The sequence below is a fragment of the Artemia sp. Qi Xiang Cuo genome, chromosome 16 (genome assembly GCF_049724085.1).
Source record: "Artemia sp. Qi Xiang Cuo chromosome 16, ASM4972408v1, whole genome shotgun sequence".
NCBI lineage: Eukaryota > Metazoa > Arthropoda > Branchiopoda > Anostraca > Artemiidae > Artemia > Artemia sp. Qi Xiang Cuo.
Genome location: NC_142809.1, coordinates 59,632,333 through 59,655,805, shown reverse-complemented (window position 1 = coordinate 59,655,805; position 23,473 = coordinate 59,632,333). Strand labels below are relative to the sequence as shown.

At 34.7% G+C, this 23,473-nt stretch overlaps 1 protein-coding gene across 2 annotated transcripts in view; it reads right to left on the bottom strand.

The window, feature by feature from the left end:
* Ih (hyperpolarization activated cyclic nucleotide gated potassium channel Ih) overlaps positions 1–23,473 on the bottom strand; it is a 502,482-nt gene that overhangs the window by 80,872 nt on the left and 398,137 nt on the right. For both annotated transcript variants that reach the window (XM_089102539.1, XM_089102540.1), the window contains 2 exons: positions 15,139–15,285; positions 3,573–3,690 (listed from right to left, as the gene is read on the bottom strand). In XM_089102539.1, coding sequence (XP_088958665.1) covers positions 3,573–3,690; positions 15,139–15,285 — 265 coding nt within the window. The remainder of the gene's footprint in view (positions 1–3,572; positions 3,691–15,138; positions 15,286–23,473) is intronic.

The window sequence follows — 23,473 nt, the reverse complement described above, 5'->3', positions numbered from 1 at the left end:
TAGCTAGTTTCGTTTCCAATAAATGTTTTTGTATGAAATGGGCAGACCTTTCCTGAACTTTAAACAATAAACACCTCTGTTTGAAAATCTTTGTACTTTGTAAATTTAGATAGCGATAAGGGTTCCTGATTGAGACCAACTCGAGACTTCGAAACTTACTTGTAATTCCTATAAACATCTGAACTAATTTTATATATATATATATATATATATATATATATATATATATATATATATATATATATATATATATATATATATATATATATATATATATATATATATATATATATATATATATATATATATATATATATATATATATATATATATATATATATATATATATATATATATATATATATATTATATCTCTGAGGCCAACCTGACTCTTATACATGATAATGGTAATAAGCTTACCTAAGCTATGGATGTCAGGTAGTGTGTTATCTTGGAACGATAACAGTCTTGAATTTGAACCTGATGATGACAGGCACAGGTCCTGTCGAAATTATCGTTCCAAGATAACACACTACCTGACATCCATAGCTTAGGTAAGCTTATTACCATTATCATGTATATATATATATATATATATATATATATATATATATATATATATATATATATATATATATATATATAAAATATATATATATATATATATATATATATATATATATATATATATATATATATATATATATATATATATATATATATATATATATATATATATATATATATATATATATATATATATATATATATATATATATATATATATATATATATATATATATATATATATATATATATATATATATATATATATATATATATATATATATATATATATATATATATATATATATATATATATATATATATATGAAGTCTTTAGAGCAGTACCACAACTATATCAACTGAACCGTGTAATTAAGCAGGCAGAACAAACTAGTTAAATTTAAACTTGTGTTGACGGTTCTCTGATCAAAATTCAACTTTTGATTGCTTATGACACCTAAACGTTTAAAGAAAGGTTAAAATCTACACCTTTTTTAGCTGTTTGGTGCAATCTATTTTTAGGTAGTTCTTTTTGTAGATTTTTACCCACTTATTATTTTAATTTGGCACTTGCTTTTGCCAATACTAAAAACTTCATAACTGCATACAGGCCTAGACTCTTCTATCACTAATTTTTTCGTAACTTTGAGTTATGTATATATTGGTTTTTCCAGCAACCTAGGTTTATCTTCACTGTCCTTGGTACTTTAGCACAGGTGTTTCTTCCTATTTCAGATTCCTTATATTCCTTTTTCAGTCCCCTACATACATTACTTTTGAATCACCGACACTGGAAAACGATAGTATTTGACTCCAGAATATTCGTAATTCAATGATGTTCTGGACATATCACACAATAGTAGAATGACCTTTTTAGACACACCTTTCCACAGCAATTTAAACAGGGGTCTAGGTATCGGTGAGGAGGGCCTTTGAATATTTTCCTCCAAAAATATGGGCAATTTTGTAACCTATCCTGTTAAAGACTAATTTATCAATACTTTTGAACTTGGAATTATTAGATGATTCCCCCCCCCCCCCACTAGATTTTGAATAATACATCTTACATAGATTTTCATGAGTTTCTACCACTGGGCATTGTGCTGTAAAAATATTCAAACTGTCAGATATTTTTTTCTCGTTAGATTCCTTTGCGTGTAGTTTGCCATTTGCCATTAATCTATTCTCTCATATTTGGCAGGTCGTTGTTGATGGGAATCTTTTGTTATGCATTTTTAAATTCCTTTATTAAAACACTCACTGAAAGAATTTTTCCTATAAGGAGAATTAGATATTTTCCAGCATATTATTGAAGTTTTGTTTCCTTAGACATTCCAACTAGGATATTTTTCTTGGGATCACTAGCGGCTATCGTATATAATGCGTATGCACGTAAAAGAACTGGAATAATTTGAAAGTAAAATTAAACTCAAACTTTGATTATAATAAAATTGGATTTTTTGTACTTGTTACTTAAACAAAGCCCACCCAAGAGGTGAAGTTAGGTTAATCCTAGTGAAATATAACCTTCGTATAACCTTTAGTTTATATAACAAAATAATTTGGGATATATATTTGCATATTAAGGGGGTGGGGATGGGGGTAAAATATTTTGACAGCGCCCCCATCCTAACCTAAGTAGTCAAACGTAACCCCCACACTCCTAATGTGCAAATAGATAGCCCAAACTTTATAAGTCCAATGCATTCTATCACCCATCATTTGTCTTTGTGGATATACTGGTTTTCTGAGATCCAACCTAAGCTTAATTCTTGAGTTTGTTTCGTTTAATTAACAATTACGGATTTTCTTTATTCGAAAATGTTTTTAAGTTGGAATCATGATCATTTTTGCTGCTTTGATAAGGCACTTCCATTGATTATCATTGTGATTTTGTTTATTGATGAGTTTTTTATTAATATTAGGTTCAATAAAACATTCGAATTACAAATTGTTTTCAGCAAAGTGAAAATGACGCTCTGGATTTTAGAAGGTAAGGGGTATGGCCCCCTTGCTTTTATTTGTGGTAATTGCTGTTCATTTAAAATTCGACAAATAGCAAAAAAAAGTCTAAAAAAAGCAAAAATAAACCGAAGAATAAATTCTAGAAGCTGCAAACCATATTGGTTCTTCTAGAAGCTACTGTTCTAGAAGGTTGTTCTAGAAGCCGCAGACCATTTTGAATAACGTGTAAAGTGCATTTTTGGCAAATAATTCCCAGTTGTAGAGTAGACTCGCATTGTATAGCCTTCCGCACTAAAGAAAAGTCGTCATGACTAAGATAAATGGAATATCGGTTGTTTTTCACAGATTTCTAAGATTAGAAGACAGCAATTCAATTTTAGATACCTTTGAACCCAAAACTATATAAGCTTCTGCTCTGATTTTAGATTGAAGATACAAAGCAAAAAAAAACTAGCTCTGCCACTGAAGCCGTTGATCACAGTATTTGCTCTGCAGCAGTGCTTCCCAATTTTTTTTGCTAGGTCCCACCTAATCACCTCTGAAATCTGGAACATTCCCAGTGGAATCTGATATCAGTGCCACCGGTGGAGGCTGACATCTTTCGTACCGCGTGCGGTTGATCGAGCATCATTACCTCCAACTCCCATTACGGTCATGGAAGCATACAGCATAGGTAGACCTATGCTCTCTATTCTCTTCCCTAGAAGCGGCATGGGCTTTCTTGACATCATTTATGTTTGAAAAATTGATTTCTAAAGTGACTTAGCTTTAAACATATTAGAAATTGATACCATATTCTTCCTCCGAAGGAATCTGCTAATCCTGAAGAGTTTTAGATTCCGAGGAACAACGTACCACAAACTCAAGGCCCGATTTTAGTGAAAAACTGGTCCATAAATAAAAAATGTATTTTTATATTATAAAATAAAAATATAAATTATTATAAAAATCCATAAATAAAATTATTATAAAAATTATACGGAGCAATTCATCCTAAAATACAATTGACCTTGCTAAAAGAAATATATGAGCAGTTTTACCTGGTTGGAACACTTCGTATTGCAATTTTGTTACTACATCAGACACAAACGCAGGATCAGCATTTGCAAAAAATGGGACAGAGGCCACTAATGATCGACAATTGTAGTTGATTACATCCTGCAAGAAATTAGCTTGTATAGCTTGACTTTGGTAGTTTTCGTTGTAATGCCATAAGTTAGGTATTATTTTCTAAGACCAAACTGCCTTTCTATGACGAATAATAAAAGTTCAAATGGGATTAAGTCTTTTTATTAGACAGTTGAAACAGATACAAAAATCTAGATATTTCGACCACACATCGACCAGACCATAACATCTGTAATTAAAAACCATAACATCTGTTTATAACTTAAAAAGAGATAATACCGCAGTCTTTTTTGAACCTGCAGTAACATAAGTTACTTGCCATTTTGTGTTATCCCTGATCTTGGAACGAAAATAAAACTGGTAACTAATTCTCATTAATAGCTATTGAGCTCGAAAATTACCAATAGCGTAATTTATTCACGAAAGTTCAGCTAAGACCAGGACTGCCACAAGTTTAAAAGTAAAATCCCTAGAATCTTGAAAAAAAATCACAAAAAATTTTTTATATTTTCTTATAAAAAAAAATATAAATTTCTTAAAGTCGTCGGACTGGGGTTCAAAAGAAGGCATGGAAAACTATCATCGCCATAGGAAATATGTTAGCGACCTACCAGCTCCATGCAGGGCGTCACTGGCCAAAATGTTTAGGGCCGGGGAAAGTAAATCCTACTAATTTTCTGATTATTTTGACCGACTGGTTCTGTTTGATCAATACTTCTCCTCGGACTGTCTCCTCAAAATTAGAATATCAGCTCTAATTTTATGTCGAGTGCTTGTGTGCCTTTTCCATCGAATTTTTGCGGTATTCTTGCGATAAAAAAAAATAACTAATAAAAACAAAAAAAAAACACTTGATTTTTTCTGAAAATCACTAGCCAAAATAAAACCATTAGGCAAAAAAAAATCATTGTACTACTGATGCAACTTTCGCCGAAATCTTTTGATGTAAGAGAATATTAGATTAAATCCCACAAAAACCCGTCCCATTGGCTTTATATTTTGTTTTCTGATTCCATATGAAGTTTAAATTCTAAAACTTGAAAGGAAATGGTAAATGCACCAAAAAATAAAATTTCTATTGCTTCGATTGCCTAATCCAAATCTGAATAAAGAAATAAACAAGCTCTTTAAATTTACCCTTTTTTTTCTTTAAATAAGGAAAAGCAATCGAATAAAATGCCGTATAATGACATTTGTTTTCCTTGAAAGAACGAAAGTAAACAGGGAGCTGGAAAAAAAAGTATTTCTTTGGCACTTTAAGATGTGCTAACTAGAAATAAGAAGAAAAACTAGTTGCCACAAAGAAAGTAGTGGTGCCAGGGAAAACCAGAAGAAACTCAAAATAAGTTTATTTGTAATTTAGTAAAATTTATACTAAAATATGGAAGTTAAAGAAATATATAAAAGTAAATAAAGTCACAGTTGCATCAGTGGGTGCAACCTAGTAAAAAGTGAAGCACAGGCCCTAGACTGCTAAGTAAAATTTTAAAAATGAGTTTAAAAAAAACTGAGTCTAAAAAAAAAATAAAAAAACTGTGAGGAAGAATGGTCATTTAAAGCTGATTCTGAAATGGTAGCTGTGATTTTGATTGTAAACGATCTTGATTGTAAAAGTTAGTTACGGAAACAATTTTATAGGAATTGTAATCATGATTAGTTTTTATCATAACTTGACAGATGAAAAATAAAATGTAAAATTTAAATAATTTTAATAATTTAATTTAAACTTTATAGCTTCAATGATTTTAAAGAATAGTTCTCCTAAAACTTTGAAGTCCAAGAAACAGAAATAACGAAGGTATTGTTTTAATATTTTTTTTATTATTTTATATGCTTTTATTAGATTATAATAAAAGAAGACGAGGTTCATCAATCATATTAACTGCATATCTAAAACTCTTTTAATGTCCTTCAGTTTTCCCGAAATCTCTGTATACTTGATTTAGGACAATGTTTCACAATAACGGAATTTTTTTAATTGCAAATCTTCTAAGGGACCAGAGCTAATATTGTCCATGGATTCTATATATGACAAAATATTCCGATTTTTGAAGAAAAGTTTAAAAGAGGTGCGAAGTAAAACGTTTAATTTAGTGCCTATTTTAACAAAAATCCTTTAGTTACTTAATCGAAGTTAGAGGAATATCTTCTTGTAAGGCATTCTGTGTATATTTTTAAAGCCTAAAAATTAACAGAATTAAATAAATAAAAAACAAGGTTTCACTGATGGAAGCAAAGAGCAAAGTTGAAGCTTAAAACGAGCAAAAATTATTGCTTCACAGTTTGAGCAATACTTATCTGCAAAACTGACTCAAACAAACAGACTCGTCATATTTTCCTAAATTTGTAGAATTTTGAGAAACTATTACTTTACTGAAAAGTTCGATTCTTGAGGTTTATAGACCTGGAGGCCACTTAAGGAACGTTTATTTGAAACTGTTTTGCAGATATACTGTTTTGGATAAACTGGGGTGCAGTCATTTTTGTACGTTTTAAGTTTCAATTCAGTCCCATCAGATTGTTTTTCTTTTTTTAATAGAATTTAAAACGGGAAGGTCAAGAAATAACAAATAAGATAAATAATATGAAACCAAATAATTTCATATTTATGTTTTTATAACTTGTAAGAGAACTCTACTGAGTAACGCTAAATGACATTGGCGTTTTATTCTTAGATTCTTATTTACCAATATTAGTTTTAACTCACGTATTTCTTATAGCTGTTTTTCTGGTACTTGTATGATTTACCCACTACCTCTCAAGATGTAAAGTTAGGTTAATCCTAATAAAATATACCTATCTATGATAATAATCTAATACTTTATAAACAAATTTGGGCCATATATTTGTAAATTAGGGGACGGGGGGGGGTGTAAACTACAGCGGGTCTGCGTGCAAAATGTGTTAGCTACAATTATTCTGCATATTATCAAGTACGAATTGTTTTCTGACATCACACTGTCTAAAAACTTCACCCCCCCCCCTAAAGTACAAATATATACCCCAAACTGTCTATTTCCCATCTATTCTGTCACCTCTCTTTGTCTTTTCATGGTGCTCGTCCGAAGTCTGCTACCATGCATTCATAGCAAATGCAGAGCTGACTTCACGTGCCTCTAGATATCCGGCTAGCCACCAGAGAACTAAATGCACCTAAGGACGGTTGGGCTAGAAACCCTCCTCCTTAAATTACTTGCTACGAAAGGAGCTAGATATATAGCCACGGATGCCCCACCTACTATCCTAATTGGACCCATGTCTGCCCAAGAACGTACCCCTTTGAACACCGCTGACCAAGGTGGCATTAATTTTGCCACCTGGAATGTCCTGAAGCTGAACCAGGCTGGTTTTAAGCTTCTTTTAGCAAAAGAACTAAGAAGATACAAAGTGACGATCGCTGGAATAACAGAAATTACTTGCGTCAAGTTGAAGGCTTCAAACGGTATGACAAGATCCGCAATACTGAGATCCTGAAGACCTTCAAGTTAGTGAACCTCTCCACCCAAGTAGAAGCTCGTTCTTTAAGATAATACGGCCACTTAACTCCGCCTCCCGTCAACTACCCCTGTAAGGATAATTTTGTACTCCAATCCCTGGATTGTCTGGAAACGTCCTCGAGGAAGGCCGCGCACCAGATGGGTTGATGTTATAAATCAACGCCTCTTCAACCGCATCATTGACCCTAATGAGACCCCATCCCTAGCCCTGGAGAGGGCTGCTTGGAAAAGACTGACAGCGCTGTCAACCAGTTCCCTCTACGCGGGTAACCCTGCTGAGCAACAGCTTTAAGTCAAGTAAGTCAAGTCAAGTCTTTGTCTTTTCTCACGCTAAGGTGAAAGAAACTAGCGAAAGAAACCGGTTGACAGTGCGTCAATGCATGAACAACATGAGCGGTAGTGGGTATATCATGCAAGTACTGTTGATTTCTATAAAAGGGGCATACAATTCTCTATATAGGATCCTCGAGACACAGCTATGGTGTCAATTTGGGAGTTTTCCAAAGTCTTGAAGAACCGACGTCTTTCACGCATTGTATTTATTTCTCATTGAATGATATTGAACAAAATTTTATTAAATATATAGGGTACGGCAGGAAATGCAGTTGTAGGCGAGGGGGGATTACATCTCTGAAGTCCCTAGAATCTCAAGATTTTCGCAACTTAGCCTTGAATTTCTTACATTCCCCATGTTACTCGACAATCTATTGCATTTTGTTTCTAATTCCCCCCCCCCCACCCCTGAAAATTAAGCCCCCCCCCCTAGCAGTATTGCGTTCAAAAATAAATGGATCCCAAAGAAACCCTTTAAAATTATGTCCTTTAAATAAAAATTAATAAGCAATCAAAAGACATGGTCGACAACAGAAAAAAACTCAGGAAAAAGTTTGTGCTAACGTTGTTTAAGTAATAACAAAACGATAAGAGGTAAAAAAAAGAGTTTAAAAAGAAAGAATTCAAAAGATAAGTCAGGTATGAATTTTTTTTGTTAAGGATAGTTCACGACATAAGAAATTAATTCTTTTTTTACTTCAATTTTCAGATCAATCCAATCCGCTCGATCCGACCTCATCAATTTTTAAATGATATATAAAAAAAAAAAAAAAAATTGTGTTTATCAAAGACACAGTCAAAATCATCGAAAGCGCGCTAGCGCTGCCTAAGTAAAGAACGATGTGGGCACAATGTGTTTTTTTTTTTTTTTTTTCTCCATATTGTTTTTCAGTGCCATCCCGGGCACATAGTATCGAAGGAGTTATCGTAGAAACTTCGAAAAGGGCTCATTCCATTTGAAATTGGAGTGGCTAGTGCTCTTTTTCATAGTCGAAAGTGATTGGAGGGCACTTAGCCCCCCCCCCCCACGCCCATCATTCCCCTAAACATATCCAAACAAAATTTTGAGATAGCCATTTTGTTCAGCGTAAATGATTTCCAGATAGAAAATATCTTTTTGAGGACGACACTCCCCCACAACCCTCGGGGCAAAGGTTTTAAGTTATGCCCTGAGGGTATATAAGATCAATGTTGAAACAATGTACAGTTTATTATTTTTTTTCTTTAAAGCAGGGCACTTCATATCGAAGGGGTTCTCGTAGAGACTTCAAAAGGGGCTCATTCGATTGGAAATCGAGAGTTCTAGTGCCCTTTTTAATAGTCGAAAGTTACCGGAGGGCAACTAGCCCCCTTCTCTCAACAATCATTCTCCCAAACACATCCAATCGAAATTTTGAGATATCCATTTTGTTCAGCGTAGTTGATTTCCAGATAGAAATGTATTTTTGAGGAGTACACTCACCCACAACCCTCACGGCAAGGGTTTTAAGTTAGGCCCTGGGGGCATATAAGGTTTTTATAGAAGGCGTTGTCGTAAAAACTTCAAAACAGGCTCATTCGATTGGAAATTCAATGGGCTAGTGCGCTTTTTAAAAGTCTAAGGTGATTGGAAGACAACTGACCCCCCCCAAGCCCATCATTCTCCCAAACACATCCAGTCAAAATTGTGAGATAGCCATTTTGTTCAGCGTAGCTGATTTCTAGATAGAAAATACGTTTTTATGGAGGACACTCCCCACAACCGTCAGGGCAAGGGCTTTAAGTTATACCCTGGGGGCATATAAGGTTTTTATTGAAGGCGTTGTCGTAGAAGCTTCAAAACAGGCTCATTCAATTGGAAATTCAAAGGGTTAGTGCCCTTTTTAATAGTCAATAGTGATTGGAGGGCAACACTCCCCCCCCCACGCACATCATTCCCCCAAACATATCCAATCAAAGTTTTGAGATAGTATTTTGTTCAGTGTAGTTGCTTTCAAGATAGAAAATGTGTTTTTGAGGAGGACACTCCCCCACAACCCTCATGGCAGGGGTTTTAAGTTATGCCCTGGGGGCATATAAGGTTCTTAAAGAAGGCGTTGTCTTAGAAACTTCAAAAAAGGTTTATTCAATTGGAAATTCAAAGGGCTAGTGCCCTTTTTAATAGTCGAAAGAGATTGGAGGGCAACTAGCCCCACCCCCCCCCCCCATCTTTCCCCCAAACACATCCAATCAAAATTATGAGATAGCCATTTTGCTCAACGCAGTTGATTTCCAGGTAGAAAATAGTTTTTGAGAAGGACACTCCCCCACAACCCTCAGGGCAAGGTTTTTAAGTTATGGCCTGGGGGCATATAAGGCTTTTACAGAAGACATTGTTGTAGAAACTTCAAAATAGGCTCATTCAATTGGAAATTCAAAGTGCTAGTGCCCTTTTTAATAGTCGAAAGGGATTGGAGGGCAACTAGCCTTCCCCCCCCCCCACGCCAATCTTTCTCCCAAACACATCCAATCAAAATTGTGAGATAGCCATTTGGTTCAACGAAGTTGATTTCCAGATAAATAATAGGCTTTTGAGGAGGACACTCCCCAACAACCCTCAGGGCAAGGGTTTTAAGTTATGCCCTGGAGCATATAAGGCTTTTATAGAAGGCGTTGTCGTAGAAACTTCAAAACAGGCTCATTCGATTGGAAATTGAAAGAACTAGTGCCCTTTTTAATAGTCAAAAGTGATTGGAGGGCAACTAGCCCCCCCCTCCCTTCACACCCATCATTCCCCTAAAAAATCCAATCAAAATTTTGAGATAGCCATTTTGTTCAGCGTAGGCTAGTTGATTTCCAGATAGAAAAAATGTTTTTGAGAAGGACACTCCCCTGCAACCCTCAGAGCAAAGGTTTTAAGTTATGCCCTGGGACCATATAAGGTTTTTATAGAAGGGTTTGTCGTAGAAACTTCAAAACAGGCTCATTCGATTGAAAATTCAAAGGGCTAGTGCCCTTTTCAAAAGTCGAAAGTGATTGGAGGGCAACTACCCCCCCCCCCGCCACTCTTTCCCCCCAACCCGTCCAATCAAAATTTTGAGATAGCCATTTCGTTCAGCGTAGTTGATTTCTAGATAGAAAACATGTTTTTTAGGAGGACACTGCCCCAGAAACCTCTGTGCAAGGATTTTAAGTCATGCCCTTGGGGCATATAAGGTTTTTATAAGAAGGTGTTGTCGTAGAAACTTCAGAACAGGCTAATTTGATTGGAAATTCAAAGGGCTAGTTCCCTTCTTAATAGTAGAAAGTAATTGGAGGGGAAATAGCCCCTCCCGTACGCCCATCATTCCCCCAAACACATCAAATCAAAATTATGAGATAGCGATTTTATTCAGCGTAGTTGAATTCCAGATAGAAAATATGTTTTTGAGGAGGACACTCCCCAACAACCCTCAGGGCAAGGGTTTTAAGTTATGTCCTGGGGTATATAAGGTTTTTATAGAAGGCGTTGTCATAGAAACTTCAAAAGGGGCTCATTAAATTCGAAATTCAAAGGGCTACCGCCCTTTTTTTTAATTATTGAAAGGGATTGGAGGGCAACTAGCCCCCCCCCCCCCACGTCCATCATTCACCCAAACACATCGAATCAAAATTTTGAGATAGTCATTTTGTTTACCGTAGGATAGTTGATTTCCAGATAGAAAATATGTTTTTGAGAAGGATACTCCCCCACAACCCTCAGGGCAAGGGTTTTAAGTTATGCACAGGGGGCATATAATGATTTTATAGACGGCGTTGTAGTAGAAACTTCAATAAAAGCTCAATAGATTGGAAATTCAAAGGGTTAGTGCCCTTTTTAATAGTCGAAAGTGATTGGAGGGCAACTAGCCCCTCCCCCCACGCCCATCATTCCTCAAAACACATCCAATAAAAATTTTGAGATAGCCATTTTGCTCAACGCAGTTAATTTCCAGGTAGAAAATAGTTTTTGAGAAGGAAACTCCCCCACAACCCTCAGGGCAAGGTTTTTAAGTTATGCCCTGGGGGCATATAAGGCTTTTACAGAAGACATTGTTGTAGAAACTTCAAAATAGGCTCATTCGATTGGAAATTCAAAGTGCTAGTGCCCTTTTTAATAGTCGAAAGGGAGTGGAGGGCCACTAGCCCCACCCAACCCCCCACCCCCATCTTTCTCCCAAACACATCCCAACAAAATTGTGAGATAGCCATTTGGTTAAACGCAGTTTATTTCCAGATAGAAAATAGGGTTTTGAGAAGGACACTCCCCCACAACCCTCAGGGCAAGGGTTTTAAGTTATGCCCTGGTGCATATAAGGCCTATATAGAAGGAGTTGTCGTAGAAACTTCAAAACAGGCTCATTCGATTGAAAATTGAAAGGGCTAGTGCCCTTTTTAATAGTCAAAAGTGATTGGAGGGCAACTAGCCCCCCCCCTCCCTTCACACCCATCATTCCTCTAAAAACATCCAATCAAAATTTTGAGATAGCCATTTTGTTCAGCGTAGGCTAGTTGATTTCCAGATAGAAAATATGTTTTTGAGAAGGACACTGCCCTGCAACCCTCAGAGCAAAGGTTTTAAGTTACGCCCTGGGACCATATAAGGTTTTTATAGAAGGGTTTGTCGTAGAAACTTCAAAACAGTCTCATTCGATTGAAAATTCAAAGGGCTAGTGCCCTTTTCAAAAGTCGAAAGTGATTGGAGGGCAACTACCCCCCCCCCCCGCCAATCATTCCCCCAAACACGTCCAATCAAAATTTTGAGATAGCCATTTCGTTCAGCGTAGTTGATTTCTAGATAGAAAACATGTTTTTTAGGAGGACACTGCCCCACAAACCTCTGTGCAAGGATTTTAAGTCATGCCCTGGGGGCATATAAGGTTTTTATAAGAAGGGGTTGTCGTAGAAACTTCAGAACAGGCTAATTTGATTGGAAATTCAAAGGGCTAGTTCCCTTCTTAATAGTCGAAAGTGATTGGAGGGGAACTAGCCCCTCCCGTACGCCCATCATTCCCCCAAACACATCAAGTCAAAATTATGAGATAGCCATTTTGTTCAGCGTAGTTGAATTCCAAATGGAAAATATGTTTTTTAGGAGGACACTCCCCATCAACCCTTAGGGCAAGGGTTTTAAGTTATGTCCTGGGGTATATAAGGTTTTTATAGAAGGCGTTGTCATAGAAACTTCAAAAGGGGCTCATTAAATTGGAAATTCAAAGGGCTACCGCAATTTTTTTTTAATTATTGAAAGGGATTGGAGGGCAACTAGCCCCCCCCCCACGTCCATCATTCACCCAAACACATCTAATCAAAATTTTGAGATAGTCATTTTGTTTACCGTAGGGTAGTTGATTTCCAGATAGAAAATATGTTTTTGAGAAGGATACTCCCCCTCAAGCCTCAGGGCGAGGGTTTTAAGTTATGCTCAGGGGACATATAATGTTTTTATAGAAGGCGTTGTCGTAGAAACTTAAAAAACAGCTCATTCGATTGGAAATTCAACGGGTTAGTGCCCTTTCCAATTGTCAAAAGTGATCTAAGGGCAACTAGCCCCTCCCCCCACGCCCACCATTCCTCAAAACACATCCAATAAAAATTTTGAGATACCCATTTTGTTCAGCGTAGTTGATTTACAGATAGAAAATATGTTTTTGAGGAGGATACTCCGCCACAGCCCTTAGGGGAAGGGATTTAAGTTATGCCCTGGGGGTATATAAGGTTTTTATAATAGAAGTTGTCGTAGAAACTTCAGAAAAGGGCTCATTTGATTTGAAATTCAAAGGGATAGTGCCCTTTTTAATAGTCGAAAGTGATTAGTAATATTTTTGTTGTTGTTGTTGTTTAGCCCAGGTCACTTCGTATCGAAGGAGTTGTCGCGGGAAAATAGCTCATTCGATTGAAAATAGAAAGGGCTGATGCTCTTTTTAATAGTTGAAAGTGATTGGAGGGCAACTAATCCCACTTCCACCCCCACCCTCCCAATTGCCTATTATGTTTAAAAACTAAATGTTGCCTTAAGATTAAATAAAAATCCACTGTGAGAATGCTAATTCCCAATAAGGCATCTCAGCATTATCCCCAGAACGACTGAGGGTATTATGTTCAAACTTTTGAGGCTACTTCTGCTCTTAAAATTTAATCAAATCAAAATAGTGTAAGTGTATCAAAGCTATCAAAGAAAGTAAATAGATTTTTTTGCGAATGGTATCAAGTTTTCCATTTCAGGTCAACTAGAGGAGGTATGAAACTAAGTTAAACAGTACTATTTGTGTCCAGATTTTTAAAATGGTGTATGTTGTTAAAAATTGCTGAAAATTTTTCTCCAGCATAGAAATAGCAGGCCAAACTATAAAGTCTTAAAAAATGAAAAGATTTAAAGTGTTATATTCTTATATCCCTGAAAAGACTATGTCAATATAAAACGAACAGAATTTAATTAAAAAAAACTTTTTCCACAAAATAAGTTTTTCAGAGAAAAGTAAAGAACTTCATTAAACAAAAAATGAGCAAAAATAAAATAAAATAATCTACCAAGCTCAAAACTACCACAAATCAGCATCAACAAATAAATGAAACCGAAAACAAACAGAAATTACAATAAATAACCCAGTCAAACTCAAAACGAGCAGAAATTAACATAATTTGGGTGCAAAACCCCTATGCCTTCCCAAGGCCAGAACATAATTTGCACTTTAATGAAAAAAGTATAAATGTTTTTACTTTTATAACTTTAATAAATCAAATAATATTGACATTTTTATTACTAAATATCAGTATATGTATATTAAACTGACAATGCACATTCATTTGTATTTTTTCAGTAAAGTACAAATTTTGATCTGGCCTCGGGAAGGCATAGGGGTTTTGCGCCCAACTTGCGCCCAACCGCAACGCCCAACAAACTGCTCGTTTTGAGTTTGAATCGGTTATTTATTTTAATTTCTGTTCGTTTTGGGTTTCATTTATTTATCGATGCTGATTTGTGGTAGTTTTGAGCTTGGTAGATTATTTTATTTTATTTTTGCTAATTTTTATTTGATGAAGTTCTTTAATTTACTTTGAAAAACTTATTTTGTGGAAAAAGTTGTTTTAATTAATATTTTAAAGAAGCTGATTTACTGAGTGAGACGATCTCGAAAGATAAAATCTAATAAATTAATTTAAATAAAATTATTTAATATCGAATATTAAATAATATCAAATACAATTAAATTATTTGAATAATATTAGAGTAGTTGAAATTGAACAGAAATAAGTTTAATAAAATAAGAAAATTAAATAAAATATAATTTGAACATATTATGAAATGAATACTGAATATCTTTTTGGAGCTATTGGACCGACTCGAACAGATTCTATTCTAACATTCTAATTTTAAACGTCTTCTATGATCGTAAATGATTTTTTATTCGTACAAACACAAACTCCATCTATCAACTATTTATTTGGGTATTAAAAAGGATATAACACACGTTGAAAAAACCGAAACTTCTGAATATTTCTGGAGCGAAATAATATAGAAGAAGACATATTGGACAAATCGATAGAATTTGTTTGGTTTGAGGGATGAGATTATAGATTTAAACTTTACGAAAAATTTCCATTATGTTTTTTTAGTTATTACTAAAGTAGCCAACGAGTAACATAACCACTAATATTAAAAAGCCCTTACCGTTCGAAGCTTTTCAGATAATTCTCCCAGAATAGCGTCTTCGTCGAAGAACTTCCCTTGATATCGATGTTCAAAATATTCACTGATTCGTTGCCTCATATCACGAGGTAAGCGCCGGTAAGCCATATATTCCTCAACTTGTTTCAACTGAAAAAGTACAAATTGATGAATGAAACTGCCAAGTGCAATGAGAACCTCAAACCGTCGCTTCAAGGATTAACCTGTGTACATCTATCGGTAAAGATTTTCATGATTTTCCATTTTTACTCAACAAATTCAAAACTTGTAATTATGATATACTTATGACGTTTTTTCCCCTCTGTAGGATTAAATAAAAACTTGAATCAAACCAGGGAAGCAGCCAGCCTAATAGAAAAACTTTGTAATCACTCTCTTCCTTAGATTTTGATTGGGTGTGCCTATGGTAGAAAACGTGGAGTTGTCAAAATAGAAAGAAAACTTACATATCATACTTTGAAAATATAAAAGTGAAAATAAATGAAGAAAAAACGAGATTAATATGAAAATGCTAGTTCAAAAAGATTATGTGAAAAGGAAACATTCTTATTTTAACTTGTAAGGCTCGCTTATATGCAGAACAAGACTTTCCACAAAATATGAAAGGAATTTCAACTTGGGATTTCATTTAAGAATTCCAAAATCCCACATTGGAATTCATTTTTTTTTCTTTTGTATATTCTAGAGAAGACTGACCTTGGATAAATACAAGGGTATTCTTTTATACACAATTTCCCTTAGCAATGTACAAAGGTTTCTTTTATTTAAATGAAAAAAAAAAAGTTGGTATATGGTAGTAACCCCTTAGCAGCAGAGGGTAGGGTTATATGGTGCAGCATTGACTGGCATTAAGTAGCGTTTCCCTGTGTAGAACTGAAAGACATAAGGTTCAAGACGACGGTGTTAATTAAATTTCTATCTTAATTTTGAAATCCACTTGAACAAAAAAAAAAAAAAAAAAAAAAAATCAAACCAGGGAAAAAAAGTTCTACTTTGCCTCTCCAAAAATATCAAAAATAAAGGAGCTCCAATCAAGGGGTTAGCTTTGTCACCATAAGTATCGCAATTTGAAGTGACGCATTATCATCTGTTTGATTTTAAGACTTTCGACTTCATTAATGCAATTATCGTTATTTTTTACTGTTCGATTAGGAACCGTCTCCCTAAGCGTTATTGTGCAAAAGCCAACCGTAAATTACTTCGTTTCGAAATCCAATATACACATAAAACCTATACGTTATGGTTTACAAAATACCAGCGGTATATTGTGTGTCATGGTGTTTGCTGTAGCGTGAGTCACGGTGGCAACGTGAGTTATGAGTCTCATATCTTATCAGAAAACTACCTACAAAATAACTTGATTTTAACCATTATTTTCTATGCAAACTTCATTTTTCATCTTCTAGGCGTGAAGTATCTTTTCTGATTATATGCCATCTTTTAATAGAATTGGTTATATCTCCTGCATCTTCATCAGAAAATCAATATTTTCCTCTTTGCAGTAATTTAAGGAAAATTTTTGTGAATAGAAAATAGATGAGAGTTTGCTGATGAATTTTATTCAATCTTAAATTACTCGCTAAGAAATAGTTTTGTCCCTCATTGAATTTATTTCTTCAAAGAAGAAAGTAGATGAATCTATAAGACTTTCAAGCATATAAATTAATAAATTAAATTATAAATAAGTTTTCTCCAATAAACTGTTCAAATAAATTATGGAAAAACTAATGTTATTTATGGAAAAGTAAGAAAGATCGATATACTATCATAAATTCTATTATCTATGACCATTAAGAAGGATAAGGAAGCAAGAAATTCAGGTCAAACTACAACCGTGATCTTTGTAGATTTGAGATTTACTACCAAAATATGTTCGAACACTTTAGAAGGTATGCTACAGTCAAAATGGTGATTACCACCTTCTCCAAGTTTGGGAAAGTTGTATTTTAGTGAAACTTAGGACTATTCAAGGCAATAATAGACGTTATAGCTTTCAAGCCCAGTCTTTTGTAAAGATCGTTTCTTTGGGGGTGAAAACCTTGTAAAAACTCCTTTAGATAGTAAGGAAACAGTTTGGGTTTTAGTATGTGAGACACGTGGGCATTAGTAAGCTACTTTTACTGAGTGGACCACATTGAATATGACACGGTCCCCCCCCCCCCAAAGAAAAAACTATCTGTAATAAGTTCTTAAGGTAAAAAGCTATTTTAAAATAAATTTCGTGACTTAAATCGTGGTGTAAAATAAACACAATCAAATATTGAAAGTATTAGTTTAGACAAATTGTCCCCGCTGAATAGAGAGTTGAAAACATAAATGGCATAAAAAAAAAATTATCTTTCCTATTCCTTATTCGATAACATTTGTATTTCGCAGATTTTCCATATTCTATTCTTTGCAGGTTTTCAGTGGGATTTTTTTTTTCAAATGTGCAAAACATAGACACTGAATGTCCTATTTACCCCCGATCATCCCATGATAGCCTTAACAGCCCTTCAGAAAATGAGTATAACCTTACTTGACGCAGCCATATTCCAAACTGATGTAGTGTTCTATCACAGCTTCTTTAATATGCTTTAATGGTTTATTTGTTAACCCAGCTCTTTGACATGGTTTCCAATAAAGTGAAATAAATCAAATACTTTCAAATCCGGCCTTGGGTATGTCTCTTGCCACTTTTTAATTACTGCATTTCTTTGTCAGAGATTAATCCTAGTCAAACAGTTCGTGGTAACGAACTGTAAGTAAGGAGCGACCCGGCTCAATGGTAACCGAAAGTCTAAAATACGGTATTTTGATACAAATAGATACATTAAAAGAATCAGATTTTAATGCTTATTTTAAATATACAAGTTTCATCATACCTTTTATCAAGTTTAATCCTACCCATCAAGAGTGACGCGCCTGAGAAAATTTTACTTATTTTCGAAAAAAGGGGGAAAGACCCCCTAAAACATATATAGAGCCTTAATGAAAATAACACCATCATATTCAGCGTATCAGAGAACCCTCCTGTAGAGGTTTCAAGCTCCTATCTACAAAAATGTGGAATTTTCCATTTTTTGCCAGAAGAAAGATCACGGGTGCGTGCTTATTTGTTGTTTTTTTGTTTCATTTCCCCAGGGGTGATCGTATCGACCCAAAGATCCTAGAATATCGTAGGAGGGCTCGTTGGAATGGAAATTAAAAGCTCTAGTGCGCTTTTTAAGTGACCAAAAAAAGGAGGGCAACTAGGCCCCCTCCCACGCTCATTTTTTTCCCAAAGTCACTCGATCAAAATTTTGAGATAGCCATTTTGTTCAGCATGTTCGAAAATATTATAAGTATGTCTTTTAGGATGACTTAATCCCCCGAAGTTCCCGGGGGAAGGGCCGAAATTTATGAACTTTACCCAATGTTAACATATAGTATTGGTTATTGGGAAGTATACAGACGTTTTCAAGGGAGATTTTTTCTGGTAGTGGGGGGGGGGGGTCAGGGGTTATGTGGGAGGAACTTTCGATGAAGGAAGTTTTCATGGGGAAAGGGATATTGCTATGAAGGGGACGCCGGACTTCCTAGCATTATTTAAAAAAAGATCAGATATTAAATATAAAAAATCAAGTTTTTCAACAGCAACAGCAGCAGCATCAAAACTTTAAACGAACAGAAAATATTACATATATGATTGGCTTCACCCTCTAGTCAATAGTCTTGCTCTTCAAGCCAAAGATTTCTTAGTACTTTCATAAGAGCTATTTGTGATTAGTGATTAAGCGGTCAGTTTTAAAGAATTGGAACAAAATTCGAACTTTAACTTAAAGAGCAAGGTATTGACTAGGGGGTGAACCCTCTAATATACGTATTAAAAATATATGAATATAGAAGTTCGCTACGTAAGTTAATTCGTAAGTTACGTATATTTATTACTAATAAAAACGTTCGTAAATAAAATTAAACAAGTTTTGAGAAATCAATTTAACCAAATAAAAGTAAATTAATATGCAAATTTTGTTTTAATTATTCATGTACGGTGAGCCAAGATCAAAACCTGCATTTATTCAAAAACGTTCAAAAATTAAATAAAAAAAAGAAGGTTTTTTTAACTGAAAGTAAGAAACGACGTTAAAACTTAAAACGAACAGAAATTATTCCTTATATAAATGGGGCTGTTCCCTCCGAAACGCCTTGCTATTTACGATATATTTTGAATTTATCACAACTCTTTTTGTTTAATCAATAAAAAACATTATCGTAAAGAGCGAGGGGTTGTGGAGGGGACAGCCCCATTCATATAAGGAATAATATTTTTTTGTACTTTCATAAGAGCTATTTATTCTAATTAACAGCCTTTGTGATTAAGCGGTCAGTTTTAGAGAATTGGAACAAAATTCAAACTTTATCTTAAAGAGCAAGGTATTGACCTCAACGCCTCGCTCTTTACGCTAAAGTTTGACTTTCTTACAACTCTATTTTTTTAAACAATAAAAAACTTCAGCGTAAAGAGCGAGGCGTTGAGGAGGGGACAGCCCCTTTCATATAACGAATAATTACTGTTCGTTTTAAGTTTTAACGTCGTTCCTTACTTTCAGTTAAAAAAACTTGTTTTTTCTTATTTATATGTATCTAAAGATAATCCCTGGGGGATTGTCATTGACTTGCTGGTCAGCAAATCCCTTTAGGCTTTAGAATATAGATTGGTAATATGTAGCTGAAACATTTTGGTAGATATATCGGGTATGTGCCAAATAGGTAATGTTTAGGGCATACGTATTTTAAAAAGTGCTTTGAGATCTACTTAGGCAGGCTTCAGTGAACCTTCAAAAATTTGTGTTACAAAGAGCAAAATCGGTTCAATTGCTCCTGATCCACTGATTACACCAAGAGGTCTGGATGCTGATTCTCTCATGAAATTGGCCTACATCAAACAGTTCGCGGTAATGAACTGTAAGTAAGGAGCAACCCAGCTCAATAGTGACAGAAACTCTAAAAAAAGGAAGTTTGATACCAATAGATATATCAAATGATTTATATTTTAAGGCTAAAAGAAAATATATAAGTTTCATCAAGTTTAATTTTACCCATCAAAAGTTACGCGCCTGAGAAAATTTGCCTGATTTTCGAAAAAAAAGGGAAAAGCCCCCTAAAAGCTATAGAACCTTAATGAAAATCACACCATCAGATTCAGCGTATCAGAAAACCGTAATGTAGAGGTTTCCAGCTCCTATCTTAAAAAATGTGGAAATTTGTATTATTTACCAGAAGAAAGATCATGAATACGTGTTTATTTTTTGTATTTAATTTTTTTCCCCAGGGGTGATCGTATCGAACCAGTGGTCCTAGAATATTGTGGGAACGCTCATTAGAACGAAAATTTAAATTTCTAGTGTCATTTTAAGTGACCAAAAAAATGGAGGGCAACTAGGCCCCCTCCCATGCTCATTTTTTCCCAAAGTCACCTTATCAAAATTTTTAGATAGCCATTTGGTTCAGCATGGTCGAAAATGTAATAAATATATCTTTTAGGATGACTTAATCCCCCAAAGTTCCCGGGGGGAGGGCTGAAAGTTATGAACTTTACCCAATGTTTACATATGGTATTGGTTATTGGGAAGTATACAGACATTTTCAAGGGGGATTTTTTCGCTCTTTACGCTAAAGTTTTTTATTGTTTTAAAAAATAAAGTTGTGAGACAGAGTCTAACTTTAGCGTAAAGAGCGAGGCATTGAGCAGGGGACAGCCCATTTCATATATGGAATAATTTCTGTTCGTTTTAAGTTTTAATGTTGCTCCTTACTTTCAGTTAAAAAAAACTTGCTTTTTTTATTTTATATAATAAAGTTGACCTTCATTTCAGTGAGACTAAAACTGAGTCTCTTGTTTTCAATCGTAAAGGGATTAATCTTGGATTATAAAATTAGATGATAAGGCAGTAAAATCTTCATCTTATATAGCGTATCTTGGTCTTTCTTTTGATTGTGACGTTACGTGGACGTGTGTGTAGTTAGTAGATGACTTTTTTTTTAGCAAAGTTCGCAAGGCTTACGGCATGATTATGTCTTCGAAAGTTATGTACAGTCGACAGATTGAAGTCCAACTGCTTCTATTGCTGGTTGCACGTCATGTGCTAGCGCTATCTTTATTTTGGACCCTTTTATTAGACCAAATGAAAAAAAAAAGTTTTTTCAACTTAAAATAAGGAGCAACATTAAAACTTAAAACGAAGAGAAATTATTACGTATATGAGGGGGTTCACCCCCTAGTCAATACCTCACTCTTTACGCTAAACTTCGAATCACAAATCCCTGAATCACAAAAGCCGTTTAATTAGAATATACAGCTCTTTTGAAAGTACTAAAAAACTTTAGCGCAAAGAGCTAGGTATTGACTAGGAGGCGAACCCTCTCATATACGTAATAATTATCTGTTCATTTTAAGTTTTAATGTTGCTCCTTACTTCCAGTTGAAAAAACTCTAGGCATTTGCTTGAAATAGTTTAATTTCTGATCGTTTTTGGAATAGTGCTGGAAAATCTGCCGCCCCCTTCATAGAAATATCCCTTCCCCCAAGGAAACATCCTCCATGGAAAGATCCTCTCACGCAAACCTTCCTCCGACCTCCCCCATCAGAAAAAATTCCTCCTGAAAACGTCTGTATACTTCCCAATAACCAAAACTATATGTAAAGAATGGGCAAAGTTCATAACTTGCAGCCCTTCCCTCAGCACCTGTGGGGGATTAAGTCATCCTCAAAGACATATTTATTCGATTTTCGACTATGCTGACCAAAATGGCTTTCTCAAAATTTTTATTGGGTGACGTCGGGAAAAAAATTAGCGTGGGAGGGGGCCAAATTGCCCTCTAATTTTTTGGTCACTTAAAAAGGGCACTGGAAATTTTAAATCCCGTTCGAATCAGCCCTCTCACGATATTCTAGGACTAATGGATTGATACGATACCCCAGGAAAAAAAGAAAAAAAAGAAAACGCCTCCGTGATCTTTCTTCTGGCAAAATACACAAAATTCCACATTTTTTCAGATAGGAGCTTGAAACATCTGCAGTGGGGTTTTCTGTTACGCTGAACCTGTCGGTTTGATTTTCATTAAGATTCTATAACCTTTAGGGGGCATTTCCTCCTTTTTTCGAAAATAAGGCAAATTTTTTGAGACTCGTAACTTTTGATGGGTAAGACTAAACTTGATGGAACTTATATATTTGAAATCTGCATAAAAATAAAATTTGTTTTTTAGAGTTTCGGTTACTATTGAGCCGGGTCACTCCTTACTTACAGTTCGTTACCACGAACTGTTTGGTAAAAATTAATATAAAATCTGTTCTTGCTTTTTTCCGATTTTACAAGCTTCTCTTGCACCTAACTCCCTGGAAGCGTAACAGAGTGATTATAATATTATTTTTTTATTACACCTAATTCCCGATTTGTGAACCGTTGTTCAGAAAAGATTAAAGAAGTAGGAGGAAGGAGGAGGAAGAGGAAAATGAATTATAAGAAGATTTGCGATATAAGGGTCTATTTTGCTGTTTTGTGGCTTTTTCTTTGACTGTATTTAATTTTTTTATATATTGCTCCACTAGTGACACATATATTTAAGTTGGTAATAAAATAAGAATTATTCATTAGTTAAGATAATTTCTTAAACCGCATTGGCCTGACATCACATAAAGAAAGAAAAACGAGCGAAAATGGGGTTCTTATAGGCCAAATAAAAATACTGAAAAAACAAAGCGAATATTTCGAGAGGACAAACGCCTCTCTTCTTCAGCGCGAAACAAAATAATGTATCCAAGGAAAGTGCCGAAGAAAAAAACCACCAAAAACAAACGTGGAAAGTCAATGTGAAAATAACAAAAAAAAACAAAGAAAAAGCCAAAAACTTAAAAGATGAATAAAAGCCAAAAATTAAAAGAATTAAAACCAAATACCTAACAACCATAAAAGCGAGTTATTCGCCAATATCCGCGATTTGCACAAAATCCAAAAAAATTAGCTCCACCAAAGATTTTCAATCAAGGAGGAATAAAGTGTGCTGTTACTTCTAATTGCAGTTGATAGGTAGAAGCTTAAAAAGCTTCTAGGTAGGTAGAAGTTTAGGTAGAAGCTTAAAAAGGACTGAAATCTGTGCGTCAGAACCATGTTTTTGACCAGTATTAGCTTTTTTAGATCAAATTTACACTAAATGAGAAAAAAAGTGACAGAACGATTTTCTTGAACAGAACATTGCTGCTGGATGCAAATGCTTTCTCTGATAAGGATTTTTAAACATGGATGAGTCAGGTATGGGACCACTTTTATAGCTCGATGTCCTTAAGTTGAAAGAA